Below are 13,931 nucleotides of genomic sequence, written 5' to 3'. Positions count from 1 at the left end.
GGTCGAGTGTGAGCTAAATATAAGCCTACCACTAGCCTCGGGTAAATTTCTTTGACTCTCCCAATCTATGATGTGGAGTTGAGTGTGAGCTAAATATAAGCCTACCACTAATGGTAAATATAAAGAGAGTGTAATCTCCTTGACTTTACTTATACCCGTCTTTCATTAGCTTTGTGAATCTTTCAAACCACACCCTTGGTGATTATTTTAGTCTACACACGCCCTTTCTTAATTTTCATACTTTACCATTTGAACTTCCAAAGGAATATTTTAGTCTACACACGCCCTTTCTTAATTTTCATACTTTACCATTTGAACTTCCAAAGGAATGCTCATGTAGATTTCCTCATCTAGATCGCCATAAAGAAATGTATTCTTCAATCAAAGGATAACAATATTCTTATGGTGTCATCTTTGCGACAGGGGCAAATATCTCCCGGTAATATATATGGTAAGTTTGAGTGTATCCCTTAGCTACTAATCGTGCATCATACCTTTCCTACGTTCCATCATCCTTGTACTGCTCAGTATAAAGTAGTGATTTGAGTTACTTTTAAGGACCAATGATGCATAGTCAGAATTCTATCTATGATCATGATGGCGGAAACTCAAAAAGCATTGAAACTAAACACCAAAATGCTCGTCTTTCGGGCCGCAAAGTAAAATTTGTTGAAGGCTTGTCTTCCAAGTAAATAAATTTGAACGAAAGTATATGTTTTAACCAATTGAGTTATACTCAAAATATAACCTCACTCAACATAAGTGACATCATCACTTTTGGTTTCAAGACAGCAACCCTTACATTATTCTTGAGTTAGGACAAAGAATGGTTTATTTACACGTAAACTTTGACATTAAATAGTATGCAATGTGATATACACATGCTTGTTTCAGACGTTCGGTAAAAGCTTTGGTAGGCATTTTAAGTAATAAATAGTTTAAATGGCACTTGCAAATTTACTACCAACGGGCAACCTACTGAAACTTCAACGTAGATGGTGCCTGCAAGATGATAAAAGGCAAAAAAAAGAAAAGCATTGCAATATGAGATTAAGTCGAAAGAAGGAAAATCGATCACTAGAAATAGATATCATGTTTAAGTGAAACAAACCTCAGAGTTTCTTTGGTTCCACGACGAATTTTGCAGCGGATTGTAGGAAGTCTGAGGCATTGATGAGCCTCGTAACGATGACAACCGGAGAAACCTAGAAATCCATGGGAAGAAAATCTAGTAATCCAAAATGATAAACTGGATGTACATTGTGACGTTAATATATTAAACTAGACAATATTTACTTTCAATTGAAATTAGAATGAAAATGTTATATAAGTTCTCCAAGTTAAGAACCACGGACCTCCACAATGGTGTGATATTTTCTACTTTCACCTTAAGCTCTCATGACTTTGCTTTTGGTTTTCCCGAAATATCCCAAACCAGCGGAGAAGTATTTCTTACTTATAAATCCATGATCATCTTTCTTAATTAACGTGGAACTACTTCCAACAATCCTCCCCTGGTCCAAACTACACCATAGAGCCTCCCCAGAAGCCTATGGAGCCCTCGAATATCCCTCCGCAATGATATGATATTGTCCACTTTGAGCATAAGCTCTCGTGACTTTACTTTTAGTTTCCCCAAAATGTCTCATAGCAATGGAGATGTATCTCTTACTTATAACTTTTAGTTTCCCCAAAAGGTCTCATACCAATAGAGATGTACTTCTTACTTATAAACCCAATCATCTTCCTTAATTAACCAACGTGGGACTCCTTCAAATAATCCTTAACAATCCTCCCCTCGAACAAACTACACCATAGAGCCTCCCTAGAAGTCTATGGAGCCGTCGAATAGCCCTCCACAATGGTATGATATCCACTTTGAGCATAGGCTCTTTTGGCTTTACTTTTCGTTTCCCCAAAAGGTCTCATACCAATAGATATGTATTCTTTACTTATAAACTCATGATCGTCCCCTTAATTAACCAATGTGGGACTCCTCCCAACGATCCTCAACACTAAAAAAATGCTTTCGAAAATAATCTTTGGTTGCTCAAACAGACATCAGTAAAGTAATGGCATATTTGGAAACAGAACCAGAATTAAATTTCCAATTACTACTGCACCAAGGCAAGCATGATAAAAAACATAAAAAAAACAGTTATATCTCTTATTGGGGAAGGAAACGATATCAGAAGTCATATAAATATTCTCTAGGATAAGCATACCGTAATAAACTCCATCAACTTCAAGTACATCAATCTGCATCCACAACAAGAGAGAATGAGTAACATACTTATGCCATTCTGTAAAACCGTTAGGGCAAATGCAGCCTACTGCAAGAAACATCACCTACTTTCACCCTATAAATGTTTATTTGATATGACTATTAGTATCCTTGATGATTAAAACAGGTATATTATTATATCATTCACAGTATCAAAGTAAAGGATCCCTTTGATTAGAAGGAAAGGGCACTTGATGCATTTATCACCACAGGGTGATATGAACCAAGACATCAATCATGCAATACATCAATCATGCAATATAAACTTCAAGGAAGATGTGAAGAAAATGTTGTCAAAATTATCAAAAAGATGTTTCAATTCATGCCACAGTAAAGAAGAATTAAGTTTCATTGTTATAAATTTTGGGTGGATCATAATTTTGAGTTATGGTGTTTATTTAATGTATGCTAAAGCTAATTTATATAGTAGTTAATTATAGCCATAAAGTATACATAGTGGCTAATTATGACCATGAAATATAGTTACAACTCTTGGAATGCCTCGGGTAAATTTTGAGGCTATATAACGCCATGTATGTTATTTTTGTAAGATGGACTTGGAAAATATAGTAAAAGGAGCATTTGTACTTTTTTTTAGCCAATGACTAAGTTTCTTTACAATTAGGTTACATGTAGAATCATTCAAGTTTGACATGATCAATCTTGCTTGTGGAGTGATTCGAATCTCAAACAAGTGTTCTTGGTTTGAGATATTTGATCAACAAGGTAATCTGAATCTTACTCCCCTCTAGTGATTCTATATCACATGGATCATGGCAAGCAAGATAAAATTCCTAGGCAGCACAATCCTATTCATTCATCCAATAATTAAAATATCAATCAATATGTTAATGCATTCGTAAATCAGAGGGTTCAAGAATTAATCAGCATCTCCAATATTTTACATAAATACTCATCAAACATAAAAAAATATCATCAGTTAGTCAATCAATACGAGTATAAAAACTAAAAATAAGATCTGTAACTCTTAGAATCATTCATCAACCAGTTCCTGACCCCACAATGGAAGTCTTAATGAATCTGAAACAAGACATATCTTTCAATGACTTAAAAATTGAAGAGTTCTGAACATAAACTCATCAAATGGTACATAATAACGTTTATTATCATTCTTCCAGTCAGATCACTCCAATAATTCCAACGCATTAACAGAATTCCAAGAACTACAGCTATATTAATATCAATTGCTCGGCCACAAATTCAGAACAGTAGAACACAGCAAGAGAAATCATGAACACCGAATAAAATAATCATTTCAAGCCATGAATCTTCTAGGGCACAGATTAGGAAGGTGTAAAATAAATAGGAATTGAGGAGGAGAGAAATCTCACGGGTACTTGTAGCCCGATTTCTTGTATACTGTCCATTAGGTCTTTGACTTTATCGGGATCGTTAGCTCTGGTCCTCATTAATGGCCTCCGTATCTTCTCCAGAGGAAGCTCCAGGATCACTGGTCCACTGCCTGCCGATAACGGATGAGCGCCTATGATTTCATCGTAGAAATACCGAATTCATCGACTGTTTTGAGCGAGTAAGAGAGAAATTAATCGACGAAAACGAGGAAGAGAGAGTAACCATTGGATGAAGGTAAAGCAGAGACACGCCTCAAGCTGGAACTGCACGTTGGGAAATTGAGAATGAAAAGATTAGCCATCGTCGGCACTCCTTCGTCTCTGTAAATGGATATTAACAGATCCAATCTATGGGGTACAGCAAATGTGCCGATTTCAGCACTCCATTTTGGCTATGCTATGATGTCACCGTGTGCCGAATAGAAGAGCGTGCACACAGTGTCACGGTCATGCTCGTCCAGGGCGTGTTGCCCCATGCCCATGACAAGCCAAACCCTTGTCATGTCTTTTCATTCCAGTGTTTTTCTCTATAGTTGTAGTTCTAGGGCGACCGGTCAGAAATATCATGTCTGGCAGACCAAATTTCCTTCTATAGTTGTAGTTCTAGGGCAACCCGTCAAAAATATCATGTCTGGCAGACCAGACATAAAATGGCTCAGAATGACTAACAGACATAAAATGGTTCAGAATGTACCAAAAATATCATGTCTCGCAAACCAGACATAAAATGGCTCAGAATGACTGAGAGATATGACTCACAGACATAGAATGGCTCAGAATGTACCATAGGGGATATGACTATTTGTAAACTTCTCCCTATCCAAGGTTATATATGGTAAGCGGTTGTTATCTTTCTCTTGCTTCCTTATATAACGTCTCTTTCCAAAATCTCTTTTTCTAAAATCTCTCTCTCTTCGTTTTCTAAAACCTTCTTTTAAAACCGAGGCTAGAGGCTCGATCATACGTCGCTTGGCCGTAGGCGACGCAAGAACAAATTGGCTTAGCTCACTTGTCGTTGGAAAGTGAGTGCCGCACAATCGCTAGTCCGCTGCCTTCGAAAGTGTGATTGTGTCACACGGGACCTTCCATATCGGTCTATTTTTCTAGTAGGCTACTCTAACGGACAACTTGGATGTCTACACACGGTCCACACGTGCGAGTATGGACCCACTAGTCGATTCGCACACCTCCTGGGCCCCTTTTTGTTCGGGCGAGCATTCTTTAGTAGTTGTTGATGTCGGACACCTGTTAGGAGTAGCGATCGTCATAGCAGCACTATGATAAACATAATGAACATTCCTCTGCCTAGTAGCGTACACAACTGGACTATCGTAAAGGAATAGGAGTATTCTCCGATGCATGAGCACACAATAATGTACGAGGTTCCAACCATTTTCGTTATCGTTTAATACAACCCCGCTAGCTTATTCATCATATCACTTCTCATAACGTTTATTATATCATTTATCAATTATTTCATGTGTATGTCGGGGTTGTATTTCATGCTACTTTGACGTTTTACATATCAATCAGAGCATATCATCCATGTCACATATCAGTCATATCATATCATTTTCATGTTTTCAAACATAACAATCCATATCGTGCTCATATCATAGCAATCACGTAATAATCCCGAGCATGTTGTCAACACATCATATCATAACATAACATATCATAAGGCATATCGGTTCATCAAATAAAGCATAGCAACTGCATCTCATAACATTTACATATTATTTCATAACAGTTTACCTACACACCTTATGACAGTGCAAAACCCTGGGCACGTGTTATCATACAACACACATTTATAACCAACGACGGTAGGGCCACTTAGTTGCCCTTTGCCGGCGTTCTCCCTGATTCGAGTACGTTAGCTCTCGTTCCTCAAAAGTGCTCCAAACTATCGCCGGTTGTCGTTTCCTATTGGGTCGTTCATTACCTTTCGTTAGTAATTCACTATTCTAATATAAATTCAATTTAAATTTGTAAAATAAGGCAATCTAACGACCTCAATTACCTTATTTGGGGTCAAAATCAAGTTCGGGAGGGTCAGAATGGAAAAAATTGGGTTGAAATTTGTTTGCCAAGCCGAGCTGATTCCAACTGCTGAAGTTGAGGGCTACTCACTACAAGTGGTGACATGTGGCGCAATACGAGGCCAATGCGTGTGCAGGCGGCTTTGGGTCGAGCACGAGTGTATAGACCGCGGGTTGCGGGTCACGAGTCGCGGCTGCAACAGACGTGATGTTGGGGCAGCTGTGTGGATTAGGGGCGAAGCGTGTCACGGGTTGCTACATGCGTTCAGTTGGGTTGCGGGTTATGTTCGACCCGGATCCGGATTCCTCAGATCTCGTCTCCTTCACCCGAGTTTTCACAATTTTTCCTCCGTTTGTCCAACCCGGGCCAAAGCATCATCTTTAAGCCTAAGCCCAGATAGAACAAGTCAAGTCGAGTAGACCAAACATGATGCAAAACCCAATTTAGGGTTGGTGTTGCCAACCACGGTCGATTTGAATGAACATACCAAACTAGCCCAAGCCTGATTCGATCCAATCGTGAGAGTGCTCCCTCAAAACTCTAGTTTGTTTCTATTAATATTAATAGAAACAAACTAGAAAAAAAATGATAGTATCTATAAGAAAAAATGGAAGTATCTTGAGTCGATTTTAAATTAGGTTTTTTCTCAATTCAAGATAATTTTAAAGAACTGTTAAAATTTCTTATATTTACGATAAGATCTTATTAACGCGATATAATGACATCTACTTCGGTTACAAAAGTTTGGGTTTTTGCCACTCATTCTCTTCAGAACGCTCCCCAAATTTTGGAAGTATTTATCATTGAAAGAATAGTGCACCATTATTGCCGTTTAAGAGTTATTCCTGTTTGCATAAGAAGAATGTGTTGACGGCTTGATGATGCATCATAGTAGGTTTCTCCATATACCTACTCACCGTTCCGTCAACGTATGAAAGATTTTAATGATTATGAGTCAAGTACCTTAGATTTCTGATGATGCGCCTATACGATGGGATTCACCAAGATTCTCTCAACGTCTTTTCCGAGCTATAACTTTGTTTCTATGGGATACTTAGTTGGGTTGTACTCCGTCATCTTAAGTTGCTGCAATAGCTTATTAGCATAGGTCGACTACCTTAGCATGACGCAATCTTTCTCTGATCCACCACAAAATCGAGGTAGTACGTGAGTAACTCAAGATCAATCATCTCAAACTCTTTCATCATTTGTTGTGTGAATCCTTTGATGTCTTCCACACTTGTATTGGTGACGATCAAGTTGTCAACGTAGATGCTAATGATGAGTGCTTCAACTCCATGATTTCTTGTATATAATGCTTGCTCTTGCGAGTATTTTATCCAGTTTTAAGTTCAAGGATGCATGTACTGGAATTACTCCGAAAGTAGTCTCAATGAGAAGGTCTAGAGACTCGTCCAACAAGGGGGTTGGACCATATTAGCAAGTGTCGTGGATGTAAGAGGAAAAGAAAAGACTTTAGACACGGTACCCATAGTAAATGAATTTTCGGATGTCTTTCTTGAAGACCTACCAGGAATACCTCCTTCCCGAGCTATAGATTTTGCTATAGAACTCAAGCTAGGAACCGAACCTATCTCTAAAGCTCCTATTGCATGACATCAGCAAAGTTGAAAGAATTAAGGTGTAATTGCAAGATCTACTGGATAAATGTTTAATCCACCCTAGCGTATCTTCTTGGGGTGCGCTAGTGTTATTTGTTAAGAAGAAAGATAGCTCGATGCATCTGGGAATCGATTATAGAGAACTGAATAAGACGACAGTAAAGAATAAACGCACTCCCTTGTATAGAAGACTTGTTTGACCAACTCAAGGAATCGACAATATTTTTCAAGATCGATCTTCAGTTAGGGTATCACCAAATTAAGATCAAAGAAGGGGATGTGCTGAAGACAACATCCGGAACGAGGTTCGGCCACTATGAGTTTGTAGTGATGTCGTTTGGCCTGACCAATACCCCAACGGAATTCATGGAGTTAATGAACTGGGTATTCAAGAAATGTCTCGACACATTAGTTATTGTGTTCATAGACGACATACTAGTGTACTCAAAGATGAAGAACACCAGGAACACCTTCGAAGAGTCTTAACCATCTTGAGATAGAACAAGTTGTATGCCAAGTTCTCCAAGTGAAAATTCTGGTACCATAAATCCCATTCCTGGGACATGCGGTATCGAAGGATGGAATCTCAGTAGACCCCACCAAGATTGAAGCTGTCACTAAGTGGGAATGCCTGACCACGGTTACGGAGGTGCAAAGTTTTCTGGGGTTAGCAGCGTACTATCGAAGATTTGTGCACGACTTCATTAGAATAGCCTCACCCCTCACACAATTAACCAGGAAAGGCGTGTCGTATGGAATGACACATGTGAGACAAGTTTCCAAGACCTAAACAGAGATTAGTGTCAGCCCCAGTACTTACAGTACAAGAAAGTTAAGAGGGGTATGTGATATATAGTGATGTCTCCAAGATGGGACTAGGATGTGTTTCGATGCAACACGATAAAGTTGTTACATATGCGTCCCGTCAATTGAAGAACTACAAGAAGAACTACCCTACACATGACTAAGAGTTGGCCGCGCTAGTGTTCACACTGAAAATTTAGAGATACTATTTGTATGGAGAAAAGACTCAAATTTATACAAAGCACAAGAGTTTAAAATATTTCTTCATCCAAAAAGAACTAAACATGACACAATGAAGGTGATTAAAATTGGTGAAGGATTACGACATAAACATCCAATACGTCAAGAAATTGTTGGACATACTGCATCCAATTTCTTAGATAAACTAAGATTTGTAATGACCTTAAATTTCTATTTACTTAGAGTCGCCACCATCATCACCATCTATGCACATATGTGGAATTAAACATTTAAAATCTCATCATAAAACATAAATTTAAGAACACTGTCATGGATTTACGTATTCGAAAATATCTTTTATATGACACAACAAAAAACTATATAAAATAAATAATGTTAAAAATTAAAAAGACCTTATTCTAACCTAAGTCTAAGAAAACAAATACAGCTACCCTATGCATGTGTCATGGTCTCGAATTACGATGTCGTTGTCTACTCGTACAGGAATGTCTTGTCTTCATCTAACAAAGAAGTAGCACATGACTTGAGTATTTTAAGTAATACTAAATAAGTGACCTATTATTGAGGTTAGGAAATTCAAACACATGCAACTCATGATCTAGTGACCTATCATTTAAAAATTCTCATGGGATGGCCTCCATTTTGAAAAAAAAAATGGACGTGTAATACTTCCCTACACACGCCCCACACGTGCGAATGTGGATCCCCAGGCAGTTCGCACCCCCCTAGGCCCATCATTGTCGAGTTTGTTGTCCGTAGCGACATCTGAAGATCAGCAGACCCTTGAGTGTCATGCGAGGCATGATGATGATGATCATCATCATAACGTAGTCCGTACTCATCATCATAAATGAGAAAGTATTCTATTGTATATGTACACACAAAATGCGGGAGATCCCTATAGTTTTCATCATTAAATCATCTTCGTGACAACCCTATACCCCGTTCATATATTACTCTAAGCGATACGTACGTGTTGGTCTTCATACACTCATCATCATTAACTTCAATAAGGGTTGTCTTTAGAAAAATGAATCATCGTCATAATGCATCACGACATTCAATACATGCACGTCATCTTGATATGGAATAACGTCATGCTAATTCATCTCATCATCATACAATCTTACATCATCATATTATCATACATCATCATTATTGTGTCGTCATCATCATATCAACATCATATACATTATCGTAATATCATACATCATCCTTATTATGTCAGGTCATCATGTCATCTCAAATAACGTCATTATAATATCATACATCATCATTATTAAATCGTCATCATCATGTACGTCATCATAACATCATACATCATCCTTATTATGACATCGTCATCATGTCGTCATCAAATAACGTCATTATAAAATCATACATCATCATTATTATGGCGTCATCATCATAACATCATACACATCCTTATTATGACATCGTAATCATGTCATCATCAAGTAACGACATTACAATGTCATACATCATCATCATTATGTCATCATCATCATATCATCATTAAATAACTCCATCTTAGTATCATACGTCATTATTATAATTTAGTCAATACATCACAACATATAAAGTATAAATGACATGTGTTAGCATCACTAGGCACATGTTGTCATACATAAGACAAGTCGTCCGACCGAGTCTATAGTAAGACCACTTATTTAATTAGCTTAGGTCATTGTCACAAATTTATCGTCATCAAAGTTCGATTTTATCCTTTGTATCCAAGTCAACCCATAACATCAATTTCAAGTTCAATTCTCTATCTTTTAAAATTTTCAATTCTTGTTCCATGTTTATCCTATTGCAGATATTATTAAACAGTATTGCCAATATTATTCGACTGCTTAAATGACAAACAATGAAGAAACAATTTAATCATTTTCATATCTCCTATACTTTTTTCTATCTTATTTCCTCTAATCTTCTTTTAATTAGGTTTTTTTCTTGCGCCTCAACTGGCACCATATTTTGCTTCAATAACTCAAAGTGGCCACCAAACTATGCATAGTATATGCATCCGTTGACTGAACGAACGAGTACGGCCTATGCAGATTGGACTATGCAAAAAACCCTTCACCCGTTCAAGAATCTCCTTTTAGCTACCAATATCACCACGCATAAACATTGAGCAATAGAGAGTAAAAGTACTTTTAATCATAATCTATGGTACTTGTCAATAAACGAACAAGAACGAGAAGAAAGAGACCAATACCAATAGGGAAAGGAGTGAAGCCTATTTACCTTGTGAAAGAATACTGAAACTCGAGTTCGAAGTGAAATTTACCAAGCAAAAAATAAAACAACTTCCTCATTGGACCATTTTTCTAACGCTCCACTGTCTATCTCAAGCCTAGAACTAAGAAAAATGAAGATTAACTAACAACTTGAGTCAAATCTGGAAGGATCAAACAGACTCTTATTCTGTACAATGCTCAAAAAATGTACAAAAATAATTACAAATACTACCAGATTTTGTATGCCTATGGTGAGTTCTACATGACCAATTCGACAGTAGAGTGCAGAGAAGTAATTGAATAGGCGTATAAATATGGCAACCTCTACCTACCTGGTTAGCAGAAGAGCCAGCTTAGCCAAGGAATGCGGGCATCTCAAATGTTGGAACTAGCAAGACATCGCAGCTGGCGCGCCACTCATAGAACATCCTGGATTCTCCCAGCAATTCTTAAATAACGAATTATAGTCTGGCCCTGATGCCAGTTTGGTTTGAACAGAGACAAGAACAGTCTGGTTTATCAACTTCTCTACGAATCACCCTCTTTTCACGATTAATCATTAGCTTAATGAGAGGTAACTTCTGTGAGACTTGACGCCATATTTCGTTCACTGTGCCATTTGAGTCTGTGTACTCGAAGTATCTCTTTACCTGAGTAACATACATTAAGTACAAGAAACTTTATTCATATGTTGTTAGGAATCACGGATCTCTACAATGGTATGATATTGTCCACTTTGAGCATAAGTTCTCGTAACTTTGCTTTAGGCTTCCCCAAAAGGCCTTATACGAATGCATGATCATTCCCTAATTAGCCAATGTGGCAATCCTCACAATCCTACCTCCTCTCGAACAAAGTACACTATAGAGCCTCCCCTGAGGCCTATGGAGCCCTCGAACAACCTCTCCTTAATCGAGACTCGACTCCTTCTTTGGAGTCCTCAAACAAAGTACACCCTTTGTTCGACACTTAAGTCACTTTTGACTACACTTTCGAGGCTCACAACTTCTTTGTTCGACATTTGAGGATTTTATTGACATGACTCTAATATCATGTTAGGAATCACAAATCTCCACAATGGTATATATTGTCCAATTTGAGCATAAGCTCTCATGACTTTGCTTTGGGTTTCTCCAAAAGACCTCATACCAATGGAGATGCATTCCTTACTGATAAACCCGTGATCATTCCCCAAATTAGGCAACGTGAGACTCCCTCCCAACAATCCTCAACATTACTTAACTATTTACTCGAACTAACAAATTCATTCGAACTTCTTAAGAGTGCTTAGATTAAAAAGAAAAGTTTATAAAACTTTATAATGAAATGAACCACAAAAGTTTATAAAAAGAAAAGGATTATTCATAATAATACTAACCTCTTTCATTTCTTTCTGATAGTCCAGAATCCTCTGTTTAGATATTTTCCTCAGCTTTGAAACTAAAAATCCAGGTTTCACAGCAGAAACCGAATCAAAAAACACAGCAATCTTGGAGTAATCTATAACATCTTCAAAAGGCAACTCAATTCTATCACTGACAATCACTGGTACACACAAGCTTACTACAGAATCAAAGAGTCGACAAGCAGAGGGAGTGTCACCAGCAGGATTCAAGCAGAACTTAGATGTATGCATACCATGTGTAGCAGCACGCCTATTCTCTCTTGATTGTGTTCCATGTTTGATTATGACATTCCGTTCTTTCTCAAGTATATTGAAAAGCATATCACGAATTTTTCCTCCCTACACACACAATAGAATCACCAGCAACAAAATTCAGCTTGATCTCAACTTTTGCTCTTCTTTTAACACTAAATTATTCACAGTAAATTGCAAAAACGTTTTGAAAGGGAATTCCAAAGAGAAGATTGTAACTATAATATCTAAAAACAATCATTTCTACACCAATACAATAACCATTATTAATTTCTAGGCATTTCATAAATTTACCTCTTTACGGTATCGATTGCCCATGAAGAACAGCAAAGTCTTGCGGTTCTCAATTCCAATATCACCATTATATGTATTGATCCTATGGGAGTATGGTATAATCACGTCCTTCACTAGTGAAGCTTGATCTGATCTCAACCGGCCGAAATCCGAAATGAGTAATATGCTGCTTTTAACCATATCAATCACCTTGTACAATGCATTTGGGTCCTGCGCTATAAAGACATGATCCCGCCCATTGTTCCGCTTCCAGTACTCCTGCTTCTCCAACCACTCCATCAAAGCCTTCTGCGCCTCCTCGTCACTGTACGCAAGCTTCCGCTGCTGCTGATTCGACCCTGCCGCAGGTCGAATAGGGTTGACGATCAAGCTTAAGGACGAGAAGAACGGAACATAGAACAAATCCGCTTCCTCAGGATCCATCACCCTAACCACAGCAGACTCAACACGCTCCGACTCCGGTCGAAGCAGATCCGAGAACAAAAACCATTCCGCCATGTGCTGATGGCCTGGATACTTGAGCTCCGTGATTTTACCAATGGTCTTTCCTCCGCGCGCTATGCCGTGGTGCTCAATTACACCAAACGTAAACCTGGTCGGCACATCGTAGAGATAAATCTTCACAGGAAAAACCGATTTCCCTGAAGTATTGGGGAAATCAGTTTCTTGAGAATCAAGCTCATCCGAAACCATGACGGAATTGGAAATGTCGAAGGGGAAGGAGCGGTCGAGTTTCAGAGTGGCGGTGGAGCTGATTAAAGTGTTGATGATGGCGTATAGGGCGAGAATAAAGCAGAGAGAAGCTAGGGTTTGCTTGAGAAGAGAATACTTTCGCGCCATTGTCGGAGAAAACAGAGCTGGGATTGAGAATTTGCAGAACAGCAGGGAAGGAGGAAACCGAGGAAGACGATACCTGGTTTTAATGGCGCGCGTGGAAAGCGCATTGAAAAGTCTCCGTGTGGAAAGGGAAACAATCAAGGAGTTCGTGATTCTTTTAGCTCCCTTAAAACGACGTCGTTTCGAAGTTCAATATGTGAAAAGAGAATATTTTGGTATTAATTTTTGTTCAATTTGATGTCGGTCGTCTAACGGTGATTGTGTAGCACTTATTCTATTACCTAATTTAGTGAATCAATCAGTCACGTGAAAATCAAATTTTATGGCCAATCTCGATGTAAGGAGGAATCTCGAGTCACATTTTAAACATAAAATGTGAGAGAGAAAATGGGTTGAATACAGTTTCAAAAACAACACGATAGACAAGAGAAATCATGTAGACAAGAAAAATAACACTTTATTAGGAAGGTGTGATGATTTCTTTGTCTCTCTGTTCCTAATCTAAATATGATGTTACCATAGACACAAAAATTATAATATTTGTGAGTAATTTTAAAATTATTAAAATCA

The 13,931-nt window shown here is 38.1% G+C and overlaps 2 protein-coding genes across 3 annotated transcripts; both read right to left on the bottom strand.

Annotated features, from left to right (window-relative positions):
- Positions 1 to 713: 713 nt before the first annotated feature.
- On the bottom strand, positions 714 to 4,032 carry LOC111801588 (sulfiredoxin, chloroplastic/mitochondrial). Of its 2 annotated transcripts, none has more exons than XM_023685617.1 (5): positions 3,881 to 4,032; positions 3,637 to 3,767; positions 2,226 to 2,259; positions 1,112 to 1,205; positions 714 to 1,002 (listed from the first exon to the last, which is right to left on the bottom strand). In XM_023685617.1, the coding sequence occupies exons 1-5, from the start codon at positions 3,957 to 3,959 to the stop codon at positions 987 to 989; spliced, it is 354 nt and encodes a 117-aa protein (XP_023541385.1). In that variant the 5' UTR covers positions 3,960 to 4,032; the 3' UTR covers positions 714 to 986. The 2 variants fall into 2 exon arrangements, with proteins under 2 accessions (XP_023541385.1, XP_023541384.1); XM_023685616.1 differs by having other exon boundaries at positions 3,637 to 3,788; positions 3,881 to 4,031.
- A 6,522-nt stretch (positions 4,033 to 10,554) lies between these two features.
- LOC111801585 (probable arabinosyltransferase ARAD1) lies at positions 10,555 to 13,484 on the bottom strand. The gene is made up of 3 exons (XM_023685612.1): positions 12,525 to 13,484; positions 11,952 to 12,317; positions 10,555 to 11,223 (listed from the first exon to the last, which is right to left on the bottom strand). Exons 1-3 carry the CDS (start codon positions 13,362 to 13,364, stop codon positions 11,035 to 11,037), a joined length of 1,395 nt encoding a protein of 464 aa, XP_023541380.1. The 5' UTR covers positions 13,365 to 13,484; the 3' UTR covers positions 10,555 to 11,034.
- Between the last annotated feature and the right edge of the window lie 447 nt (positions 13,485 to 13,931).

This window comes from Cucurbita pepo, chromosome LG09 (genome assembly GCF_002806865.2).
Source record: "Cucurbita pepo subsp. pepo cultivar mu-cu-16 chromosome LG09, ASM280686v2, whole genome shotgun sequence".
In the NCBI taxonomy this organism is placed as follows: Eukaryota; Viridiplantae; Streptophyta; class Magnoliopsida; order Cucurbitales; family Cucurbitaceae; genus Cucurbita; species Cucurbita pepo.
This window is presented reverse-complemented; position numbering and strand designations above follow the sequence as displayed.

Excerpts from the sequence above, each read along its gene's own strand:
- LOC111801588 (XM_023685616.1), bottom strand. The coding sequence starts at position 3,959 with ATGGCTAATCTTTTCATTCTCAATTTCCCAACGTGCAGTTCCAGCTTG. Across the intron at positions 3,789-3,880 it reads TGCTTTACCTTCATCCAATG|GCGCTCATCCGTTATCGGCA; the intron begins GTTACTCTCTCT and ends ATGAAATCATAG. Across the intron at positions 1,206-2,225 it reads AGTTGATGGAGTTTATTACG|GTTTCTCCGGTTGTCATCGT; the intron begins GTATGCTTATCC and ends ATGGATTTCTAG.
- LOC111801585 (XM_023685612.1), bottom strand. The coding sequence starts at position 13,364 with ATGGCGCGAAAGTATTCTCTTCTCAAGCAAACCCTAGCTTCTCTCTGC. Across the intron at positions 12,318-12,524 it reads GCAATCGATACCGTAAAGAG|GGAGGAAAAATTCGTGATAT; the intron begins GTAAATTTATGA and ends TTGTGTGTGTAG. Across the intron at positions 11,224-11,951 it reads ATCAGAAAGAAATGAAAGAG|GTAAAGAGATACTTCGAGTA; the intron begins GTTAGTATTATT and ends TATGTTACTCAG.